Source organism: Bufo bufo, chromosome 2 (assembly GCF_905171765.1).
Source record: "Bufo bufo chromosome 2, aBufBuf1.1, whole genome shotgun sequence".
Taxonomy (NCBI): domain Eukaryota; kingdom Metazoa; phylum Chordata; class Amphibia; order Anura; family Bufonidae; genus Bufo; species Bufo bufo.
This window is the reverse complement of record NC_053390.1, coordinates 287,067,946-287,091,879: the sequence shown is the minus strand read 5'-3', so window position 1 is coordinate 287,091,879 and position 23,934 is coordinate 287,067,946. Positions and strand designations below refer to the sequence as shown.

At 46.5% G+C, this 23,934-nt stretch overlaps 2 protein-coding genes across 3 annotated transcripts in view; one reads left to right on the top strand and one right to left on the bottom strand.

Moving 5' to 3' along the window:
* DTX1 (deltex E3 ubiquitin ligase 1) overlaps window positions 1-13,418 on the top strand; it is a 74,580-nt gene extending 61,162 nt beyond the window's left edge. Inside the window, exons 5-9 of the mRNA XM_040420267.1 lie at window positions 9,127-9,188; window positions 10,594-10,752; window positions 10,831-10,992; window positions 11,093-11,182; window positions 12,392-13,418. Coding sequence (XP_040276201.1) covers window positions 9,127-9,188; window positions 10,594-10,752; window positions 10,831-10,992; window positions 11,093-11,182; window positions 12,392-12,619 — 701 coding nt within the window. The 3' untranslated portion in view covers window positions 12,620-13,418. The remainder of the gene's footprint in view (window positions 1-9,126; window positions 9,189-10,593; window positions 10,753-10,830; window positions 10,993-11,092; window positions 11,183-12,391) is intronic.
* Window positions 13,419-21,271: 7,853 nt separating this feature from the next.
* Window positions 21,272-23,934, bottom strand: part of RASAL1 (RAS protein activator like 1) — a 99,425-nt gene continuing 96,762 nt past the window's right edge. For both annotated transcript variants that reach the window (XM_040416663.1, XM_040416660.1), the window contains 5 exons: window positions 22,409-22,549; window positions 22,131-22,266; window positions 21,929-22,049; window positions 21,632-21,711; window positions 21,272-21,540 (listed from right to left, as the gene is read on the bottom strand). In XM_040416663.1, coding sequence (XP_040272597.1) covers window positions 21,419-21,540; window positions 21,632-21,711; window positions 21,929-22,049; window positions 22,131-22,266; window positions 22,409-22,549 — 600 coding nt within the window. In that variant the 3' untranslated portion in view covers window positions 21,272-21,418. The remainder of the gene's footprint in view (window positions 21,541-21,631; window positions 21,712-21,928; window positions 22,050-22,130; window positions 22,267-22,408; window positions 22,550-23,934) is intronic.

Here is a 23,934-nt window from a genome sequence, read left to right as displayed (position 1 = left end):
GTGTGAAAGGGGCCTAAAGATGGCAGCCCGCATGTGTTCGCTGGCGAACACTGCGAACTGACCATCACTGTCTGTAGCTCTGCTCTACTAAGGCCCCTTTCACACAAGCGAGTTTTCCGCGCGGATGCGTTGCGGGAGGTGAACGCAATCCTGACCCATTCATTTCTATGGGGCTGTTCACATGAGCGGTGATTTTCACGCATCACTTGTGCGTTGCGTGAAAATCGTAGCATGCTCCTCTTTGTGCGTTTTTCACGTAACGCAAGCCCCATAGAAATGAATGGGGTTGCGTGAAAATCGCAAGCATCCGCAAGCAAGTGCGGATGCGGTGCGATTTTCACGCATGGTTGCTAGGAGACGATCGGGATGGAGACCCGATCATTATTATTTTCCCTTATAACATGGTTATAAGGGAAAATAATAGCATTCTGAATACAGAATGCAAACTAAAACAGCGCTGGAGGGGTTAAAAAAAAATAAAAAATCATTTAACTCACCTTAATCCACTTGATCGCGATGTCGGCATCTCCTTCTGTCCCCTTTACTGAATAGGACCTGTGGTGAGCATTAATTATAGTTCAAGGACCTGTGGTGACGTCACTCCGGTCATCACATGGTACGTCACATGATCTTTTACCATGGTGAATCACCATGGTAAAAGATCATGTGACGTACCATGTGATGACCGGAATGACGTCACCACAGGTCCTGTTGCTGCACAGAGATCAGATGAAGCCAGAAGGAGTGTCACGGCCACGGTTTTGGCCGTGACTCCTTGGGAGCCGCATACAGTTGCCCACGGTTTGGGTTGTTGTTTCAACCGCAGCTTGAGGCTTGATGTTGTTTGCCTCAAGTGCGGTTGCCGCGGACAACAGGTATGTGTGCGGTCCCTTTGGAGTTTGTGTGCGTGTATGTATGCACTGTCGTTTGTCTGTGTGCACTCTGTGTAGTGTGTGGTGTGCACGGACACCTTTCCTGCACTGTGGTTGCCCGTGGCAACGTTTGTCATTGTGTACATGTGGTGGCAGTGTCTCGGCCTTGGGGCTGACTCCCAGGACACGGTTGCCACCCATGTCGTTGCCTGCGGCAACAACCACAGTGTGTTTGTGTCACGGAACCATGAACCAGACGTACAACAAGAGATAAGTGAAAATAAGAAGGCTTATTTGAAAATAAAGCTGTAAAGCAAAAGTCCAAACGGATGGTGAAACCGAGCAGAGTCTTTGCGAAGCCAGAGGTCAGGAACCAGAAGGGTAGTCAGACGAAGCCAGGATCAGGAACCAGCAGGGTAGTCAGACGAAGCCAGGATCAGGAACCAGCAGGGTAGTCAGACGAAGCCAGGATCAGGAACCAGAAGCAGCAGCAGTCTTAGAAGCATGTGAACACAAGAGGACCAAGCAAGGAACTGAAGCCACAGACCTCCTATATATATGAGCTAGGCATCCAGCTCCTCCCAGTGGGAAGGAGGAGCCGCAGGGTGGAAGGCTACAAGAAACCCAGAAACCAAGATGGCCGCCAGCACATGTCAAACGAAGGAGAACAGCAAGAAGGTAAGACCATGACAGTACCTCCCCCTCAAGGGCCCCTCCTCCGCGGAGCACAAAACGGTTTCTGAGGGAAGCGTGCGTGGAAGGCTCGGAGCAAGGCAGGAGCATGGACATCTGCGGAGGGAACCCAGGAACGCTCCTCTGGACCATAACCACGCCAATGGACCAAAAACTGCAACCGACCGCGGACCAGGCGTGAGTCCAGGATATTGCTCACCTCATATTCCTCACAATTGCCCACTTGGACCGGACGAGGCCGAGGAACCGAGGAAGTGAAACGATTACACACCAGTGGCTTCAACAGGGAGACATGAAACACGTTGGAGATCCGCATGCCAGGAGGAAGCGCAAGGGCATAGGCTACCGGGTTTACCCTGCGAAGCACTCGGAAGGGACCAACAAAGCGAGGCGCCAGCTTGGGAGTGGGCACTCGAAGGTTGAGGTTGCGGGTGGACAACCATACACGGTCTCCGACCTGGTAGGAAGGAGCAGGCGCTCGTCTGCGATCAGCCTGGAGTCTCTGGCGCTGCGCAGAGACCTCAAGGGACTTCTGGATCTGTACCCAAGAAGCACGTAGGACGGAAAGGTGATCCTCCACAGCCGGAATATCCTGGGGAGAGAATACCTCCGGTAACACGGCAGGTTGGAACCCATAATTGGCCATGAAGGGAGACGTCCCAGAGGAAGAGTTCACCGCCGTGTTCCTGGCAAACTCAGCCCAAGGCAGGAGGTCAACCCAATTGTCTTGGTGATCGGAGACATAGCAACGAAGGAATTGCTCCAAGGCCTGATTGGATCGTTCTGCGGCCCCATTGGACTGAGGGTGGTAGGCCGAGGAGAAGGAGAGATGAATCCCCAACTGGGAGCAAAAGGCGCGCCAGAACCTGGACACAAACTGACTCCCCCGATCCGACACAATCTCCTTGGGCAAACCGTGCAACCGGAAGACCTCCCTGGCAAAAATCGTGGCCAACTCTTGTGCAGAGGGTAACTTCTTGAGAGGAACACAGTGGCACATTTTGGAAAACCGATCCACAATCATGAGAATGACCGTATGGCCTCGGGATGCAGGGAGGTCCACAATGAAATCCATCCCCAGGTGTGACCATGGGCGCTCCCCAGTGGCTATGGGTTGCAGAAGGCCCAACGGAAGGTGCCGAGGGGACTTACTCTGGGCACAAACGGAGCATGCCGCTACATATGCGGCGATGTCGGAACGTAGGGAAGGCCACCAGAACAGACGTGAAACAGCCCAGGACAGCTGATTCTTTCCAGGATGCCCCGCGGTCTTGGAGTTATGGTAGGTTCGCAACAACCGAGTGCGCAACTCCTCAGGCACAAAACATCTGCCGTTGGGTCTCCCAGAGGGAGCACCAGATTGAGCCGCCAAAATCTGCTCACCCAGGGGAGAGGTCAGGCTGGTGCGAATGGCGGCCAGGATCTGATTCGGAGGTATGACCGAAGTCGGAATCGACTCCTCCCTGGACAGCTCGGAGTACTGCCGTGATAAGGCATCCGCCCTGATGTTCTTGGAACCGGGTAGGTAGGAGACCACGTAATTAAAACGTGACAAGAACAGAGCCCATCTGGCCTGACGTGGTGTCAATCTCTTGGCCTCAGAAAGGTAGGTCAGATTCTTGTGGTCCGTCAGGATTAGAACCGGAACCACCGAACCCTCGAGCAAGTGCCTCCATTCTTTAAGGGCCTGCACGATGGCCAATAACTCCCTGTCACCAATCTGATAGTTGCACTCCGCGGAAGACAGTTTCCGGGAGTAAAACCCACAAGGAAGCAGAGGACCCTCTGGTGTTCTACGCTGAGACAGAAGGGCGCCTACTCCCGTTTCAGACGCGTCCACCTCGAGGACAAAGGGCAACCCAGGGTTGGGATGCGACAGAATCGGAGCCGACACAAAGGCGGACTTTAGGGCCTCAAAAGCTCGGATGGCCTCGAGCGGCCAGACCTGGGAATTACTGCCCTTCCTGGTCAGATCCGTGAGAGGCTTGGCCAGCATGGAAAAGTCCCTGATGAACTTCCGATAATAATTGGCGAAGCCCAAAAAGCGCTGCAGGGAACGAAGACCACTGGGCTGGGGCCACTGTAAGACAGCCGAAACCTTCTCAGGATCCATGGAGAACCCCTCAGCGGAAATGATGTAACCTAAGAAGGTTACCTGGGATCGGTGAAATTCGCATTTCTCAAGCTTACCGAACAGCTTGTTCTCTCGTAACCGTTGCAACACTCGTCTGACATCCAGAATGTGGGCCTCCATGGATTCAGAATATACCAAGATGTCATCCAAATAGACCACCACACACTGCTGCAACAGGTCACGGAAAACATCGTTGATGAATTCCTGAAAGACTGCGGGCGCATTGCACAACCCAAAGGGCATAACCAAGGATTCGTAATGACCGGTCCTGGTGTTAAACGCGGTCTTCCACTCATCGCCCGCCTTGATCCTTACCAGGTTATATGCCGCCCTCAGGTCGAGTTTGGTAAAGACCGTGGCCCCTTTAAGGCGATCGAACAGCTCGGAAAACAAGGGTATCGGGTAAGCGTTCTTGATCGTGATGCGATTGAGACCCCTGTAATCGATGCAAGGCCTCAACTCACCGCCCTTCTTTTTCACAAAGAAAAATCCAGCCCCTGCCGGGGACGAAGATTTGCGAATGTGTCCGCGTGAAAGCGCCTCCCTCACGTACTCCTCCATGGCCTCATTCTCCGCTACCGACAGTGGATAGACTTTGCCACGAGGAGGAACGGCACCAGATTGTAACTCTATGGCACAATCGTATGGGCGGTGCGGAGGTAGGGCAACCGCGCGCACCTTATCGAATACATCCCGGTACTCCTCGTATTCAGGAGGCAACAGAGAGTCCGAGGAAGTACACAGCAACTTGACAGACCCATGGATGCAACTAGCCCCACACTGCGGTGACCACGAGAGGATCTCGACCGATCTCCAATCGAAAGTCGGATTATGCTTCTGGAGCCAGGGGTACCCCAAGACCACCGAGTAGTGTGGAGACGAAATAACCTGGAGGCAGACCGACTCTCTGTGAACGGCACCAATGGCTATCCCCACTGGAAGGGTCTCATGAGTCACGTGTGGCGGCAGAAGGGGTCTGCCGTCTATCGCCTCAAGAGCCAGTGGGGAACCTCGAGCCTGCAGAGGAATGGAATTGGCGGCAGCGAACACACTATCAATGAACAAACCACCAGCACCAGAGTCCACCAACGCCTGGGTCGTCACCGAGCCCCCGACCCAGGAGAGGACAACAGTGATCAGTGGTTTGTCAACACGGGAAACCGGGGACGAGGAGACTCCACCCAAGATCTGCCCCCGACAGGATCTCAGGTACGAGCGTTTTCCCGGACGGTTCGGACATGCCAACCGAAAATGCCCACCGAGACCACAGTACATGCATCGGCCCTCGCGTCTCCGGAGTGCCCTCTCCCCCTCGGACAGGCGAGCAAACCCCAGCTGCATGGGTTCACCCCCAGACAAGTCATCCCCAGGAGGCGTGGGAGGAGAGGGAGGCACGGGTGGGACAGCAAACGTAGGCACCAATCTGTTAGAAGACCTCCGCAGGTTCTCCTTAAAGGAAGGTCTCTCCCTGAGTCTGGTGTCAATCAAAATCAGGAAAGAAATAAGAGACTCGAGCTCAACTGGTAGGTCCTTAGCTGCAACCTCATCCTTCAAGGCATCCGAGAGACCATGAGAGAAAGCAGCGACCAGAGCCTCATTATTCCAGCCCACCTCTGCTGCCAGGGTACGAAAATCAATGGCGTATTCAGCTACGGATCGTGAACCCTGTCTGATGGACATAAGGAGCTTCGCAGCAGAGGCAGCACGAGCCGGCACATCGAATACCTTCCGAAGAGAAGCAACAAAACCGGAAAACTCGGCAACCACCGGATTGTTGTTCTCCCATAAAGGGCTGGCCCAGGCCAAGGCCTTGTCCGAGAGCAGCGAGATCAAGAAGCCCACCTTTGATCTCTCAGTGGGAAAGGCATGTGGCAGCAACTCGAAATAAATGCCCACCTGGTTAAGGAAACCTCGGCACTGAGTTGGCTCTCCCCCAAAGCGCTGTGGAAGAGGGGCAGAACCGGTCATACCCCGAAACACCGCAGGCGCAACAACAGGTGTCGGGGTAGACTCTGGCGCAACAACCGGAGCGGCAGTAGGAGCGAGCCCAGGAGCGACAACCGACCCATCGGCAACGGGAGCGAAATGAGCCGTGCGTTCAAGCAGGGTTTGCAACGCCACAGCGAACCGACCCAACAGGTGATCCTGCTGATCAAGTCTGGCAACCAGCGTGGGTAGCGAGGATGGCCCTGTACCGTCAGAATTCATGGCTTGGTCCTAGTGTCACGGAACCATGAACCAGACGTACAAGAGATAAGTGAAAATAAGAAGGCTTATTTGAAAATAAAGCTGTAAAGCAAAAGTCCAAACGGATGGTGAAACCGAGCAGAGTCTTTGCGAAGCCAGAGGTCAGGAACCAGAAGGGTAGTCAGACGAAGCCAGGATCAGGAACCAGCAGGGTAGTCAGACGAAGCCAGGATCAGGAACCAGCAGGGTAGTCAGACGAAGCCAGGATCAGGAACCAGAAGCAGCAGCAGTCTTAGAAGCATGTGAACACAAGAGGACCAAGCAAGGAACTGAAGCCACAGACCTCCTATATATATGAGCTAGGCATCCAGCTCCTCCCAGTGGGAAGGAGGAGCCGCAGGGTGGAAGGCTACAAGAAACCCAGAAACCAAGATGGCCGCCAGCACATGTCAAACGAAGGAGAACAGCAAGAAGGTAAGACCATGACAGTTTGTTGTGTTGGACACTTTCCCTTTAAGTTGGTGTTTTCCCTTTCCTGTGGTGCTGGAAGGGTTAACTCCCTTCCCAGTGTGTGTGATGTCACTGGGTGTGTCTGACCATTGGGTGTGGCCTCAGGCCTATATAGCCTTGATGTTTGGCATGGCTCATTAGGTTGCTTCAGCCATGCTTTGCTGGAGCAGCCGCCTGTGTTTACCAACTGCCAGTGAGAGCCACCCTTGTGGTTCATAAATATTATGTCACATTAAGTTTATGTTCATCTTTATGTGTGATGTCTATGTGATGGTCTGTTGGGATTTTCCTATGTTGTTTAGTGCAGCTTATGGATCTGGATTCCTGTTTGCACAGGGATCCAGTCAGCAAGGCTGTGGCAGGTAGGTGGAACTCGGATAGTTCACCTGCCATATCCGTAAGTCTGTTTGTGTTCCCCTTTTCCCTGCAGCTTGGCCAGTGAGACCCCTGTTCCTCCGTGTCCAGTAGGAACAGGCCGTCTTACCTTGACTCCTAGTCCAGGGACCTGCCGGAGGGTGAGACAGGGATCCGAGGTTCCTGCGCACGGGTCCTCCTACCTTAAAGGTCATCCCGTGCAGTTAGGAGTTAGGGTCAGGTTAGGGACGCTGTAGGAGGTGACCTGCTCCCTAATCCTGTTGTCCTGGCCGAGCAGCCATAACATCATCTGGCATCGCACGGCTGAGGATTTCCCCCATCCTCAGCCGTGACAGTATGAACCACAACGGCTCCTCACGTGGTCTTCCCTCGAGAGAGGGGGCAGCATGTACCGCCATCTACGGATGGGGTGCATGCGCGTTCTCCGGAGGGAGAGCGTTATAGGGGTATCACCGGTTACGGCGCGGTGAGTGGCATTCCCCGCCATTCCTTTCTCACTGTGTCCGTGTTGGTGTCTCCTTGTTTGTCATTCCCCTCCCCCCCTCCCATTGTTTTTTGTGCCTCACCAACCTTCCCCTTTTGTTGTTGGGAGGGGCTTTGAGGGGTGGGAGTATCCTGCCCTCGAAAGAGGGTGAAGCATGTACCGCCCTCTGCGGAAGGGGTACATGCGCGCTCTTCGGAGGGAGAGCGTTCTGGGGGTTTCGCCTCTGACGGCGCGGTGAGTGGCGTTTCCCCGCCATCCCTTCACCGTTGCCTCGTTTGGCGTCCCCTTGATTTTATGGCACCGGTGTGTTTGTTTGGTGTGCGGGTGCACACCTACGAAAGAGGTTGCAGCATGCAGTGCCATCCTCTTGTGGCCTGCATGCGCGTTCTCCGGAGGGAGAGCGTTCCAGGGGGATCACCGTTAACGGCACGGTTGGTGGCTTTTCCCAGCCACCTTACCTTCCGTGTCCGTGTTGGGGATCCCTCGTCCCTCTCCATGTTCCCATCTCTGGTCGTTTGCTGGCAGCACTCTGTAAGTGGTCCGGCTGCGTGCTGGTTAGGAGTGTCTGCTGGCAGCGACTGGAGTGGGGACGTGTGTGGAGAGTCCCCTCGTTCATCTCTCTGTGGTTCTCCCCCCTGTGTCGCTGGTGCGGGCTGCAGGCCTCGTCGGACTGGCTGAGTTGTGTGCTGGGAGAGGATGCAGCTGACAGCGACTTTTTGGGAACAGTGTCTGAGAGTGGACGTCCCCTTCTCCCATCCCCTTGTGTGAGTCCCTCACGTGTTTTTTTTTGGTGGGGGGGGCTTTGAGGGGTGGGAGTGTCACGGCCACGGTTTTGGCCGTGACTCCTTGGGAGCCGCATACAGTTGCCCGCGGTTTGGGTTGTTGTTTCAACCGCAGCTTGAGGCTTGATGTTGTTTGCCTCAAGTGCGTTCAGTCAGTTTTGTCTGCGATTGCGTTCAGTTGTTCAGTTTTTTCCACGCGGGTGCAATGCGTTTTGATGTGTTTTTCACGCGCGTGATAAAAAACTCAAGGTTTACAAACAACATCTCTTAGCAACCATCAGTGAAAAACGCATCGCACCCGCACTTGCTTGCGGATGCAATGCGTTTTTCACGCAGCCCCATTCACTTCTATGGGGCCAGGGCTACGTGAAAAATGTTGAATATAGAACATGCTGTGATTTTCACGCAACGCAGAACTGATGCGTGAAAAACAACGCTCATGTACACAGACACATTGAAATTAATGGGTCAGGATTCAGTGCGGGTGCTATGCGTTCACGTCACGCATTGCACCCGCGCGGAAAACTCGCTCGTGTGAAAGGGGCCTATGGGGCCAGGGCTGCGTGAAAAACGCTGAATATAGAACATGCTGCGTTTTTCACAACTGATGCGTGAAAAAAACCACTCATTTACAATGACCTATAGAAATTGCACCCGCGTGGAAAAATCGCTCGTGTGAAAGGGGCCTAAGACTCCCTTACTAACCAGGGTGCAGGCCTGGTACATCACCCTGGAAACCTAACCAGGTCTGCCAGTGCTAACTACTGTATATATTGCCCATACATTGCTATTAGGTATACATAGTGCATAAAGAAATAAGTGCTTTGACAACAAATCACAACATTTAACTCAGTAACATTAAATTAACCATTTTAGTAGTAATTAACCATTTGCAGTACTCCTCTGGGGCACTGCATATCTAGATCACAGAAATCCATATGGTATTCAAAAATGCATATTAATGGCAACGCAAAACCCTACATGTATTAGCACCCTTGCCAGCACAGAGAACAGAAGTGTATATGTATTTGATTTAGTAAATAATATGCAAATTCAAGTAACTTAAATCATCCATCTTAAATACTTTAGGTAAGAACCCAGAAGAAGTAGTGCGAAGATACATCCAAAAAGTAAAGTCACCGCCAGATGAGGTTAGTATTGTATGGCAGCTGGAGTTCATCAATCCTGCCAATCAAACCCTTATTCAAGTCAGTAAAATTCAGCTTAAAGAGGAGTTGTCACCTCTCCTGACTTGCCTCTTTTAGTAATTAATTGCATTCACACATATGTGGATTTTCACAGACTACGGTCCATGAAAACCTGTCCTGCTGAGTGCACGAAGCGCACGGCATCATAGCAACCAATGACGCCGTGCACTCAGCAGGATGGCAGGCCGGGTTTTAACGGACCGTGGTCTGTGAAAATCCACGTATGTGTGAATGCGGCCTAATTCTTAGGACTCTATGTTGTACCATTCCTCTATTATTCCTTCTAGAAGTTATGAATGAATTACTAACAGTTTGCAATGGAAGTCCAGATGGGTGTTACCAATTAAGGGTGTGTCCCAGCACAGTCTGACAGTGGCAGCACTCATTGGATAGCGTCAGACTGTGCAAAGAAGCACCCCACCCATCTGGGCCTTCATTGCAAACTGCTAGTAACTCATTCATAAACTTCTAGAAAGAATAAAAAAGGAATAGCACAACGTGGAGTCATAGGAATAGATGCCCCAAAATTGTTATTACATGGGGAATGTAAGTAGTCACTAAAACTGACATGTCCGGAGAGGAGACAGCTCCTATTTAAAGAGAATCTGTCTCCTGACATGTTGTTTTAGTGAGTAATTGTATCACTCTATGTAGTAACGTTCCTTTATTATTCTGGCTACAAGTTCATGAATAAATTATATCTGGGTGTGACCAGTTGGGGGTGTCTCCCTGCACAGCCTGACATTGTCCAATCAGTGCCAGACTCTGCTGGGACACGCCCCCCCAACTGGTCACACCCAGTTGTACATTTATTCATAAATGTTTATTAGGAGTAATAGAGGAATAGCACAATGTAAAGATGCTCCAAAAGGGTTTGGATTGCATGGGGATTGCAAGTAGTTACCAAAACAGCTATGTCAGGGGAAGTGACTCTAACTCCTCAGTGTTTGTATATTCCATTTAAATGATAATGCTGTCGTTATTAAAATCAATTCACTAAAATAGTGCTGTTTTTTTAAATCATGATTATACATACAGGTAAGGGATTGTAGAGCAAAAAGTTAAAATGAGACACCCTTACTGGTGCTGCCATATTCCACCAAAAGGGAACCCCCAACCCAGAACGGGCAACTGTAGTGACCTCCTCTGTGAAATATATGCCATTGATGCTTATGTATTCTAGCCATCCTAATGTCATTGGGAAACTGATCTGAATTGACATGGACATGTATCTGAGGAGGACAGCATGCAGTATAAAGACATTTTATATGTACCTGCCGTGCATCTCTATGGCTAAACTGCTATGAAAGGCAATACTGGTTTTCAGGCTTTTGTTTGCTCCTTTTAGGATTGTACTATTTGCATGGAACGTCTGGTCACTGCTTCGGGATATGAGGGGGTCCTAAATTATAAAGGAATACGATCAGATCTGGTTGGAAAATTAGGGAAATGTAATCACATGTACCATGTGCTCTGTCTGGTGGCCATGTACAACAATGGTAATAAGGTAAGCCTTTTTTTGCGTTTTGACTGTTCTGTTTGTTACAGTATATACATATCTCCTTATACTTTCTCCTCCTACCAGGACGGCAGCTTGCAGTGTCCCACATGTAAAGCAATTTATGGGGAGAAAACAGGCACCCAACCTCCCGGGAAGATGGAGTTTCATGTTATTCCTCACTCGCTTCCTGGATTTCCTGAGTATAAGACTATTCGCATAGTGTATGATATTCCAAGTGGGATGCAGGTATGAGCAACTCTTCTAATTGCAAATTATGGGGCCAACTTTTTTAGTCAATTAGGTCACTGATTTCTTTAATCCTGTGAAATATTATTTTGGTTTCCAGGGCCCTGAGCATCCGAACCCAGGGAAGAAGTTCACAGCCCGAGGATTTCCACGTCACTGTTACTTGCCAGATAATGACAAAGGAAGGAAGGTGAGAAATGCAGAAAATGAATTTGCATTTGCATCTTAATTCTGCCAACAGTCTAGATTCAGATCTAGGCATGGATGGAACATGATTTAGATAAGACATAGCTACCACATTTTCAATAGGCAGTAGACTTCAGTAGGCTGGATCCAGATGGCGGTTCTGATTTCTGTCCACATAGCACAGACGTAGATCGATGTCCATTTTTTCTGGTCCTAATAATTTCTACAAATGAGTCTCACATGGAAATTGCAAGTTTCTTGCACAAAAAAACTGAAGGAGAATTGCATCATGTATTTTATTGGGACCTTGTGCTATGCGGGTGTAGCACACGGCCGGAAAATGCCATTGTCTGAATCAGGCCCTAGATAAGGAGTCCAGCCATAGGCTTGGCCCCAATTTAAAGGGGTTATCCAAGATTATAAAAATGTCCCCCATATGCCGGGCCCCTCACAATGAATATACTTACCCTGCGCCGCTCCTGGTCCCCGTACCGCCGCTGCAGCTTCTCCCCGTGTGTGGATGAAAACATCCGGTGTCGGGGGGGGGGGGGGTGGGGGTCAGTCAATGGCAGGCGGGGATGGCGTCACCCGCGATGCTATGGAGGCTTGTCCCGTCCCCGTCTGCCATTGGCTGCTCCCCCCCTCCCCCCCACGCACGGGGAGAAGCTGCAGCGGCAGTGCGGGGATCAGAAGCGGCAGAGGCAGATGGGGAGCAGGGTAAGTATATTCATTGTGACGGGCCTCGCATATGGGGGACATTTTTTAATTCACCATTTGCCTGTCTGCTCACACAATGGGTGACTTTCCCCTCCTTTTAATAAGTAGGACGTAAAATAGCAATTAATATAAAATACATTTATAACATTACAATAGAATACAAATTTCAAAACTGTAACAGCCCTAACCCTAAGGACTGTGTACATATAACAATATAGGTACGTCACATTTCATAAATCCAATGACCTAAGTGTCAGTGGGCAAATACTCCCATGAGTCAAAGGTTGACCTAGATCACCAGTAGGTGAGACTAGGCAGGAAAGTATCCAGCTGTTTAGTGGTGAACAATAAGGATACACCAGAGGTGGATAAAATTTCAAATTGTCAGGATCCCTCAATTCCATATTTTTTCCTGCTATAGTTTATCTAAAGTATGCTTGATAAGTTGTAATAAATTTGGTGTACAATATCATCCATGTGGTACTATATATTCCAGGTGTTACGACTGTTGGTGGCAGCATGGGATCGGCGTCTGATATTTGCTATTGGTACCTCAAGCACGACAGGGGAATCCAATACGGTGGTGTGGAATGAGATTCATCACAAGACTGAGTTTGGGTCCAACCTTACAGGTCACGGATACCCCGATCCTAACTATTTAGACAATGTTCTAGCTGAACTTACTTTGCAGGGAGTGACTGAAGAGAAAGCATTGCCCTATTAAGCAAAGCTCTGGACCCTTTCATAAATATGGAGCCAACAGCATCAGTTGAGTACCATTAACAACTACTGTCTCCAACTTTTTCAGGGGATGTAATTCAGCCAGTACTGGGAAACCCAGCAAAATCACTTTGCTGTAGTTAAAGAGCAGAGAATCCAAGATAACCAACATTGTAGGTGGAGCATGGCATCATTCTTCATAGCATCCTGGTCTCCAGAGGCAGCACCAGCTGCAGAGCATCCATTTACAGAGCATGATGTTTTTACTAAAAAATGAGCGTTGTTCCACTGGGTGGTGACAATTTATTGAATGTAGGGGAGACATAATGGCTTTCTGTATCACAGAATCAGGTCAATGGTGGCACATTCTTTAATAGGCTGTGAGAAATACAATGCGTTGGCCTCTGTATAACGGCAGAAAACTCTAAAGGGTCATATGTTTCCCTCTTACTATCATTTTAAAGAAGAGACCAAGAGCCTCCCGTCTCTCATCACCTGTGTGATCAATATAGATGTTGTGTGAAGTCCGTGGGCTATGTGGTCAAAATTATGAAGGTATATCCTCCTTAGCAATGCTAAAAATAAGCAGGCTCCGAGTTGTGAGCAGTAAGACATGTTTACAAGCCAGTATGCTGGGATTTTACGGGTTACCTACAATTAAGATGTAGCAATTGTCATCATATTAAACGGAATGCTTCATACCTTATATAAAGTCGGCATTACTATCATTATGTCATTGTGGTAATGCATTCCTTCATTGTGTTTCTATCATGACAAACCATCTATTCACAGTTTTTCTTCTAAACTTTTATTCCCCCTTTACTTGGATATTTTATACAGCTGTCCTTCCAGTCCCATCTCCTCAAGTAATCCCGCTTGCAGTATATTGGACAATATGTAGAAAGTTCCTCACTTATGGACTTTGTTCTGATGATCATTTAAATGTCTTACCGGGTGATAATGTATTACATGGAATGAGGTGTATGTCTAGAAGGAAATGAATTTATCTTTCAGAAAATTGGCACCGAAAAGAGCCAGAGCACTCTCATGGTAAACCTTGTCAAAAGAAACTCTTAGATTGTGAGAGTACTCTGTAATATGAACGGTGGAACCTGTTTGAGAAGACCAGCTAAAATATTTTGGAAACCTGTGCGGTCCTCTAAAAGGAGATGGCCAATATGCATAGTATATAATAGGACTGAAAATCTGTCACAGAAAGCTGGTCTGGAAAGAGGGATGGTCTTCTCAAAGAGGTCTCACTGTATTAGTTGTAGTAGAAATTGGACAATTACAGGTATGATGACTCCTAGGTTTCTATTAGCCAGTAGGTTATTCTTCACTGATAGTTTACATCCTATCTGCCAGTGCAACGTGGCTGCATTAGAAGCTTGTAGAATCTCGGGAGAATATTTGAGAACTTTTGCTGAGAAGTGGTGGAGGTGATGTCCATCAGATTCCAAGTGTCAAATTTTGATGGAGGCTATTAAATGTCCTGGTTGATTTGGACAACATTTACCATTTCTGTAAAAGGCCCATCAAGTATTATGGTTTTCAAGCATATCATGAAATGTCAGGTAACAAATTTCTTCTTTTTCAGCAGACTCTCTTTTTCCTGTCATGTACATGCTACAGGCGACATGTTAAAGGGGTTGACCAACACTAAAGCTAAAATCAATAAAGCCCCAGAATTCATTGAATATAAAAAAGGAAACAACCCATTCAGCGCTCTGTTCCATCACAGAGTTGTCCCTACTACTCCCAGTCCCCGTGGTCATGAGCACTGTCTGCAGCCATTTACTGGCCTCAGTGGTGACGAGTCCCCAAGCTGCACTGTTGTATTAGAGCACTGGTGAACAGATGAGTGGGTTTCTTTACTAATTTGAAACACATTTTAGGTCTTAATTGATTTTAGGTTGGTAGTTGGATGACCCCTTTAAGCACCAACTACTGTGTGACATCATTCTTCATGAAATTGCTACATAGTGGTAAAACACTGTGCTACTTTATATAATGAAAGCAGATTTGTAAAAATTATAAAATAATGGAATGTCTCTTAGTGGGAATACATGGAAATATGTGGAATTGACCAGTTTACTCAAGGAATGTGTCATTACTGGGAAATGGAAAGAAAACTAAAAGTGTCCCCAGGTTATAGGTGGGTCCAAGTAGATAGAAGGTGGAGTAACATAAGTAGGTGGGGTCAGAAATACTATAGTGCAGCAAAAAATACCATCCCAGCAGAACCAAAACCCACAGTTCAGCACAAGAAACTGCCCCAGAAGCTGTCCCTCTACATTCTGTCCTCCTCCACCACTTGCCTCTACTTAAGATGGGGAGCAGGGGACATGGAAGTCGAAATACAGGACACAGCACCAAGCCAGCCCTACCTACAGCATGCTGACCCACATAGTGCCCCAGTAGTATCCTCCCCAAATGGGCAAGGAAATAATAAAAAAATAAAATACCCATGTGCCATTCCAAGTCGCCGTCTCTGATGTAGGCCACAAGCCCTTTCCAGTCTGCAGCCTGAGACGCCTGTATCCCTGCATTATTTTTACACTGCTTCATATAGTGGCCTCTTGTGCTGTTCTGCAGTATTCAACTGCATCTCTGTCCTGAGGACAGCCATAGAACTGAATTCAGGAAGGCATCTGCAGACACCGGCCAGGTACATAAGTACCTGATTCTCCGAGCATTAATTACTGTTGAGAGCACGATTCTTGGCTAAACAGCCAGAATTGTTATTTATTCTAAACTTTTAATAATTTCTAATTGCTTTAAGGGGTTATCCCATGAAGAATGTAAAAAATGACATCATATAGTACATGACAATCTCTATCTAACAAGGCCAGAACCAGCCCTGTACCTCACATGGATCCAGAGATCTCCCCATTCATTGCTCTGCTAGATTTATATCAACCTGACAGCTCAGGGGAGTGTCTTTTCTACAGTGGCTAAGGGGGCGTGTCTCAACTCTCCCTATCACAGCTCAGGAGGCAGCATGAGTGGCCTCGGTGAGCAGATCAAAGAAATCAGAAAAAACAAACAGCAGGTGGCGCTATAGAGATACATTTTTTTGAATAACACAGTGGCTATGCAAAATTTTTAATTACATGCAATTACAAAAGTATTCAGATCCAGGTGCTGGTTTGAAAACTGTACAATATTTTTAATGGGACGACCCCTTTAAAATACATCTAAAGGGAACATAATTACCAAGAGGGAGATTTATCATGAGGGGAATTTTTAAGTCAGTTTTGCAGGAGCCCGAGTTGCTATAATTTGTGCCAAATTGATGAAATGTTGCAGGATGTTTGATACATTTAGTGGATCTTAAAGTGTAAAAATTCTGTCTAAGATTTCGACAAATCTGTCACAATCTGGAGTGAAACTAATTAACATAGTTAACCACACTTCTCCCACAAGTTTCTGTACTCCAGTGGTCACAGGTCCGTGTCGGGACCAGAAAATACAGAGACTGATGGGGACTTGTGATGTGTTGGAACAGGAGCCGTGGGGGATCACTAAGTGGAGTATTACACCATTCTGAGTAAATTTTAGAAACGTTAAGTGTCTGGACAAGCTGTTTAAGGGTTTGTCTCACTTCAGCAAATAGCATTTATCATGTAGAGGAAGTTAATACAAGGCACTTACTAATGTATTGTTATTATCCATATTGCTTCCTTCGCTGTCTGGATTCATTATTCTATCAGATTATGCAATGCTCATTTCCATGGTTACGACCACCTTGCAATCCATCAGTGCTGGTCGTGCTTGCACGCTATAGGGAAAAACACCGGCCTCTCTGGTGGGAAGACTGTGAGACCGCATATAGGCTAGTGCTTTTTTCTATAGTGTGCAAGCACGGCCATTGCTTCTGGATTGCAGGGTGGTCGTAACCATGGAAACGAGCAGTGTATAAATAATGGAAAAATGAATCCAGCCAGCAAAAAAAGCAATATGGATAATGCCACTTACTAATGTATTGTTTTGTATTTACTTTCTCTACATAATAAATGCTATTTGATGAAGTGAGAAAACCCCTTTAAGCTTGAGCTATACTTATGCCCCATAGTGTTGTGTGTTTCAAGGTGCATATAGTATGTCATGCCATGTCGTGTATGGAAGTCATGATCAAAAATCAAAAGTCATGACTTTTCATGCAACCCTCTCATGGCCCTGCTATCCCACATCCTGACAGGTGGCACAAGTAACCATATAGTTCTGGCACAACATTCCTCTATCCATTCAGATCCATGTTCTTGCTCATAGGGACAGTGGTATAGTTGTATTAAGGTTTGACAGAGTAAAGATAGTGGGCCTCATTTATCAAAACTGTAGCAAAACACAGTTACTAAGACAGCTTTTTATGCCAGTACTAAATCTCCCTCCGCACTGCCGTAATATACGACTAATTTATGACGACGTGTGCGCCTTGTCATAAATTAGGTGCTTATAGAGCAATCAATGCACCTGTCTGAGGCTGGCATCGTTTTTCATTTACTTTATCACCTAAAAAAAACAAAAAACATACTTGGAGTGAAAACGTCATTGCTACTAAATATTGTAGTATGGGCATTATTATAGTTGCAAAAATGCCCTTTGCAGCAATTTTTACACCAGATGACTTTAATAAATGACACCCAGTGTATATGGCTGCGACAAAAAGGGCTACAAAATGACCCTGAAATATCCTCAGAGCAACTGTCCCACAAGCGCTATTATTCTGCAGGGGGTAACAATACGTACATGAGCAAAGTCTGAAATCTATGCTCCCATGAGAACCATGAGGACAGGGATTCAGAATGTCATGTATACATGTATAGACACATGCAATACTAACATGTTTATAGATGTTCTCCCATACCTAATAACCCAGGAATTCATTGACATGTGTTAATGACCTTACCTTGCAGTAGTAAGGAAAGTAACGTTTGCAGATTTGTTACTATGTAAATGTGTTCTATTGAATGTTATTTGCCAATATCACTGCAACATTTTTGATGTGTTTACGATCATCCAGAAGATGGCAGATCGGAGGCCGTTTTCTTGGTTTTTTTGATATAAAAAATGAGGGTTTTAAATCCTTACCTGCCAAAAAAAAAAAAAAAAAAAAGACTGCGACATAGCCACCTCTATGAATACGGTGTAACATGGCATGCATGGAGCAAACTTCACCCCCGTCACATCCTAGCCACGCTCGGCATGTCCTTGCAAATGTGAATAAAATCCCTGTTGAATTCAACACTACTATATCTGTCTGTGACACTGTGTTTATCAGGACGCCATCGCAGGACCGGAGCAATACATTGGTACAAACTGGAATATATGGAGAATTAGGTTCACATAGTGTTTTGTGAACGTTTGGCAATTGCATCGGGAAAGCTCTTGACGAATATACCATACGCAGCCATGGGCCCCCGTTCACAGAGAGTGTCCTTTTGGTCTCCGTTAGGTTGGTACATATACCATACAGTATTTTTTTTATTTTCCACGAAAGCCTATGGACTACGTCGGGGCCTTCTGTTGTAGGCATACATCAAGAAATCAAGAGGGACGGGTGGATGGAGAAGAGTAAAGCAGGGTTTGGGTGCTGTCCAATACAGGTGAGTAACTGGGTGACCACAAGACACGTAGATAATTACAGTTACAATTTCCTGTTTCTAGTAGCACAGGATATTGGAAGATCAGCTCTTGGGCACAAAAAGCTGCTGTAAGGATTCGAGATAGAGAGAACATATGAACACTATAGATAATGCAAATGAGAAGAAAATACTGGGAATGGATTCAAAATATATTGTTTATCAGCTCATTGAGAAGAGTTACTTACAAAATGAAGAAAAATTGCTGACACAGGATAAATCTTTTTCAAAGTGTCCAAATTGAAATTGCATTCAGGCTTAGTATTTGGGCGTCTAAAGAGAATCTGTCACCAGTGACCTCCCTACCTGCATAGACAAATAGTTGTGGTTCACATGATTAAAACATGGTATTTAGGAAATGGAAATTAGGCCTTTGGTGCAATGAGGGTGTTACCATTGCTGTTGTTGTAGCCAAGCGCCACTCATTTCTGTGGCTAGCCTCATCCTCACTACTTTGATTGACAGGGCTAGACAGTGGCAAAGCATTGATGGAGGGGCTAGACACAGAAATTATTGGAGCTTGGGTGCCACAAGAGCAACGGTGATGCCCTGTTTGCACCAAAGGTCTAATTTGCATATGGAAAAAAAGTATAACTCAAGAACGGAGCCTCACAGCTATGTGTCCATGCCAACATTTTGATAGGGAGGTTTGCTGGTGACAGATTGCTTTTAATCTCAGCCATACAGCTAAAAGGGAATGTGAGATTAAAGGGGTTGTCCACCTTTTATTTACTGATGGCATATCCCAAAGATAGGCCATCACAAGCAGACTGGCAGATCAGCAGGGGTCCGACGTTCTGCACCCCCACCGATCAGCTGTTTGGCAATAGCTTTGTCGCTGGAAGCAGGCAGACAGCTCCCCCCACTTTGTAGTGAGCTCATCACTGCCGCGCTGCTCCAATTGAAGTCAATGGGCACAGCACAGCAATGACAGGCTCAGTCTACTACATACAAAGTGGGCAAACTTTCCTTTGGTGCTGGATTGGCAGGAATACAGGTTGTCAAACCTCAACCGATCTGCTAGTAATAGCCTATACCAGTGATGGCGAACCTTTTAGAGAACGAGTGCCCAAACTGCAACCCAAAACCCACATATTTATTGCAAAGTGCCAACACGGCAATTTAACCTGAATCCTACAGTCCAATATATTGTATCTTCCATGTACTTTATCATTTAGCTATAATAGCCTGCCTACATTCAGTGCGCTGCCTGTGCTGTTCATAGTGCGCCCTGCACTGATGGATGGCAGGAAAAGTCTAAGGCAGGCATCCTCAAACTGTGGCCCTCCAGCTGTTGCAAAACTACAACTCCCAGCATGCCCGAACAGCCTACAGGTATCAGCCTACAGCAGGGCATTGTAGGAGTTGTAGTTTTACAACAGCTGGAGGACCGCAGTTTGAGGATGCCTGGACTAAGGCATATTGGTATACCATAGACTTTTTCCAGGGTGCGGGTGCCCACAGAAAGGGCTCTGAGTGCCGATTCTGGCACCCGTGCCACAGGTTCACCACCACTGGCCTATCCTGAGAATAGGCCATCACTTGTAAGGTTGACAATCCCTTTAACTGTTTTCCTAAACTCTAATGTTGTACACTGGCCTGTGCTGGTATAACCTTATTACTGCTATAACCTTATTCTTCAAATTTTATCCTCAGATAAAACTCCACAAAAATTCTTTCTCCATAAAGCCGGAACAAAATTCAATAATGTCATACTATAGTTATAGTCAAAGTAAAACTACGCATTCTGGAGAGAATTGCAAAAAAATGTGCAGGTATGACACCTTGACACCACTTTTATGGCCATACAGTTGAGTTGTATGCGGCAGACAGTTGCCATTGACTTTTAGTACTTGAGTACTTGGATCACAAAATACAGTAACCACACATGGTAAAACTTCCCATAGAGAACAGCCAGTTTTGACTGTCACCTGAAATTTTTACAAATGATCGTTCCCCACTACCAACCCTTCCTATTCTGCTCAAACAAATTCAAGGTATTTCCTCCTATGTCTCGCAGCTGGTATAAGGTGTTGCTACTCTTTCCACAACTTCTCATGAACAACCATTCACTAAAAGGTACATTTGCGCTTTTCTTCTCTGCAGAGATTTGGGGCTTGTAGGGTGAAATGAATATCGGTGGTATGTTCTGTAGTACTACTATTCCAGATTAGACTGTCTTGTTAGTTTCCCTGAGATCCATCAGAGATGGGGACTAGCTGCTATGATGTCTTCCATACACAGCACGCATTTAGAAGAGCACCTCTCTGTAGCACCTCTGCAGAAGTAACAGCTTGGTACACATCATACAGCAGTGCTGAGTAGTGTAGCTGTGCACCACTGACATGAGGAAGAAACTTACTAGAGACTGCAGTAGTGTCTCTGTCTCTCTGCCCTGTCTCTCTCCAGCAGCCTCTCCTTTTCCTGCCTCGCTTCTCCATAGACTTCTATGGGCTGCTGCTGTAACCTGATCACTCAGTGAGATGCACCCCACTAAACACAGATTTTAGCAGTGAATTGAGAGTGAATGATCAGTGTGGGAGCTGATAAGTGGGGAAAGAGGCATTTTTCACTTATATATTACAAAGTTAGTTATCATTGCTTGTACTATTAATTTATGAAGGAAATTGAAATGACACATACTCTTTAAAAGTAGTCTGTAACTGAATTGCCTATTTTCACAGTAGCAGCACCTCATAATTTTTCCTTAAAATTACTGGAGTGCCTTTGCTTTGGTAAGAGCAAACAGGAATGATAACATTTATATAGCTTACACCTTACTGGGCAGTGTAGGTGATAAAATATGGATGGTTAAATCTCTAGAAAGAACTACAACTGGGTTGAGGCAAATGCAGGTCACTCATTGATAAATGATGGTATTTAAAACCTGCCCAACAGGGACAGAGCTTAAAACTGCTAACACATACACTTCCATTTATGCCAGGGAAGCAAATTACATATGACTTTGTGTTCCTCTCTTGAGAAAGGACACAAACAAAACTCAACAAAGTATCTGCATCATATGGTTTTATTTTTATTATTTTTGTTATCGGGAATGTCAAAAAAAAAAGAAAAAGTACAAAAATCTGAGAAAACTTGGCCAAGTGTGAAGAGCCATAAAAAGGGTTTGAATACAGACACAGGTTGTGATGGACTGTATTCTAGGTACATTGACTGTGATTAGGTGTCTCGTCTCTCTCTTTCCTCTCAAAGGCCTGGTGTACTTTCTGTAAGTCCTCTAAGACAGAGAGGAGCTTTCTGGCTGGGGAAGATGATGTGGAACCTGAATAATGCAAATAAGAAAGATACAGTACATTAGTTGTGTTTCACTATCCTGCAGTAAAAATGAATATCATATAGAGATGATCCCGAACCTTCGAACACTTTGTCATTGTGACCTATAGACTCTGGCCTTCCAGCAGCTGCACGTTCTGCTCCCTCCAGATACTTATTCCTAATGAAAAAAAGGAATCAACAGATCAAAGGTTCCCCAGACAGCATGGAAAGTACTCCGCGTGGAAACACATTGGGTCTATGTGGGGAATAGATACAATATGAATAAGCATATGAATAAGCCATGAAACATATGAATAAGCCATGCGTGAGCAATCACTGACATGAAAGCAACCACAATGTTTGATTAGAATAGAAGAGAGGCTGTATTTGCAGACCTGAGTATGTCCTTTACAGATAGAAGATGTCGATATAGGACCTGGGCCTCTGCATCCGGATCCAGAGGGTCACTCCAGTCCCCTAGAGTTACAGCCAAATGTGTACGACTGCACCCACAAACTGTATAACAAAGTACAGCCAAACTGTAAAGTGTGCAATATATTTCAATATGGTAAACTGTTCTGTATATACACTTATTACCTGTCCGTTCGTTCTGCAGGCAGCATGTCCAGTGTGCATTGCGATAGGCCCCTGGGTGATAGGTTGGCAACAAGCGCTGGTTACACAAGCTGACTTTGCGCAGTGCAGAGAGCCACTGATTCAGCTCATTTACATTCTGTTTGGACAGAAGAAAATATACATAATATTTCATGACATTACAGCCTGCAGAAGTCTATAAGTGGTATCTTCTAGTGTACGCAGATTTGGTTCATTTTAGAAAAATGATACGACTTGTAAAATACAGCCCTGATTCTCACCTTGCATTGTATGTACATGATATGGCCTCCCTGTGCTTCACTATCTTGTGTAATGATCTGCATCATGTTGGTCTGCTGAAATGCATTTTCATCTACCCGTTCTACCGCACAGATCCGATGTACCGGTATAGAGGAACGGACCTGCAAATAGGACAGAAACGGCAGTAGGAGAACAGTATCTGCATTAACGGACATTATTATTAAATAATTAGATGATTTTTCTTAGCAGGGGTGCACCACCAATGAGGCCAGGTGAGGCGTTTGCCTCAGGCAGCACCAGGTAGGGGCAAGAGGGGGGCAGCGGAAGGGCCATGGGCAATGAACGCTTTCATTGTGGCTAAGGGGTTAGGTTAAGAAATTGGCATTTGGCTGTTTCAGTTTTTGCCTCAGGCAACAGAAAGGCTAGGTGCACCCCTGTTTCTTAGCCCTAAATACCTTAGAAAAAAATAGGGGACCTAAGAGATGACTTGTGACCTGTTCTGACAGGTGTTAAGAAACTACTTGCATTCCCCATGCACTAACAATTACAAGTGTATATAGTATCTTTTCATGTAACTCAATGTTTCATTCCTTTGTTAGTACTCCTACTAGGAGTTTAATTAAAGGGCTTCTGTCACCCCACTAAAGTCATATTTTTTTTTGGAATAGTTAAATTCCTTATACTGCGATATATGAAAATATAATGGTCTTACTTACTTTGCTTCAGCAGTTTCTTATAAAAAGGAACTTTTATAATATGTAAATTAGGTCTCTACCAGCAAGTAGGGCGTCTACTTGCTGGTAGCCGCCGCAAAAAACCGCCCCCTCGTCGTGTTGATTGACAGGGCCAGCCGCGATCTCCTCCTCCGGCCGGCCCTGTCAGCACTTCAAAAATTGCGCGCCTGTGTTGATTCGGCGCAGGTGCTCTGAGATGAGGAGGCTCGCCTCCTCAGAACTCCCTCAGTGCGCCTGCGCCGATGACATCACCGAAAGAGAAGACGTCATCGGTGCAGGCGCACTGAGGGGTGGCTGAGGAGGCGAGCCTCCTCATCTCAGAGCGCCTGCGCAAATGAACACAGGCGCGCGATTTTTGAAATGCTGACAGGGCCGGCCAGAGGAGCAGAGCGCTCGCTGGCCCTGTCAATCAACACGACGAGGGGGCGGTTTTTTGCGGTGGCTACCAGCAAGTAGACGCCCTACTTGCTGGTAGAGACCTAATTTACATATTATAAAAGTTCGTTTTTATAAGAAACTGCTGAAGCAAAGTAAGTAAGACCATTATATTTTCATATATCGCAGTATAAGGAATTTAACTATTCCAAAAAAAAAATATGACTTTAGTGGGGTGACAGAAGCCCTTTAAGAATGAATTGCCAAATGGGTGTTACATCGTGTCCTTTCACAGTCTGCTACTGACAGCACTGATTGGACAGTGTCAGGCTGTGCACATTCCTAACACCTACTTGGCAATTCATGCACACACTTCTAGTCAGAATAATAGAGGAATGGCCCAATAGAGAGTCATAAGAATAATTTTTTCCAGAATG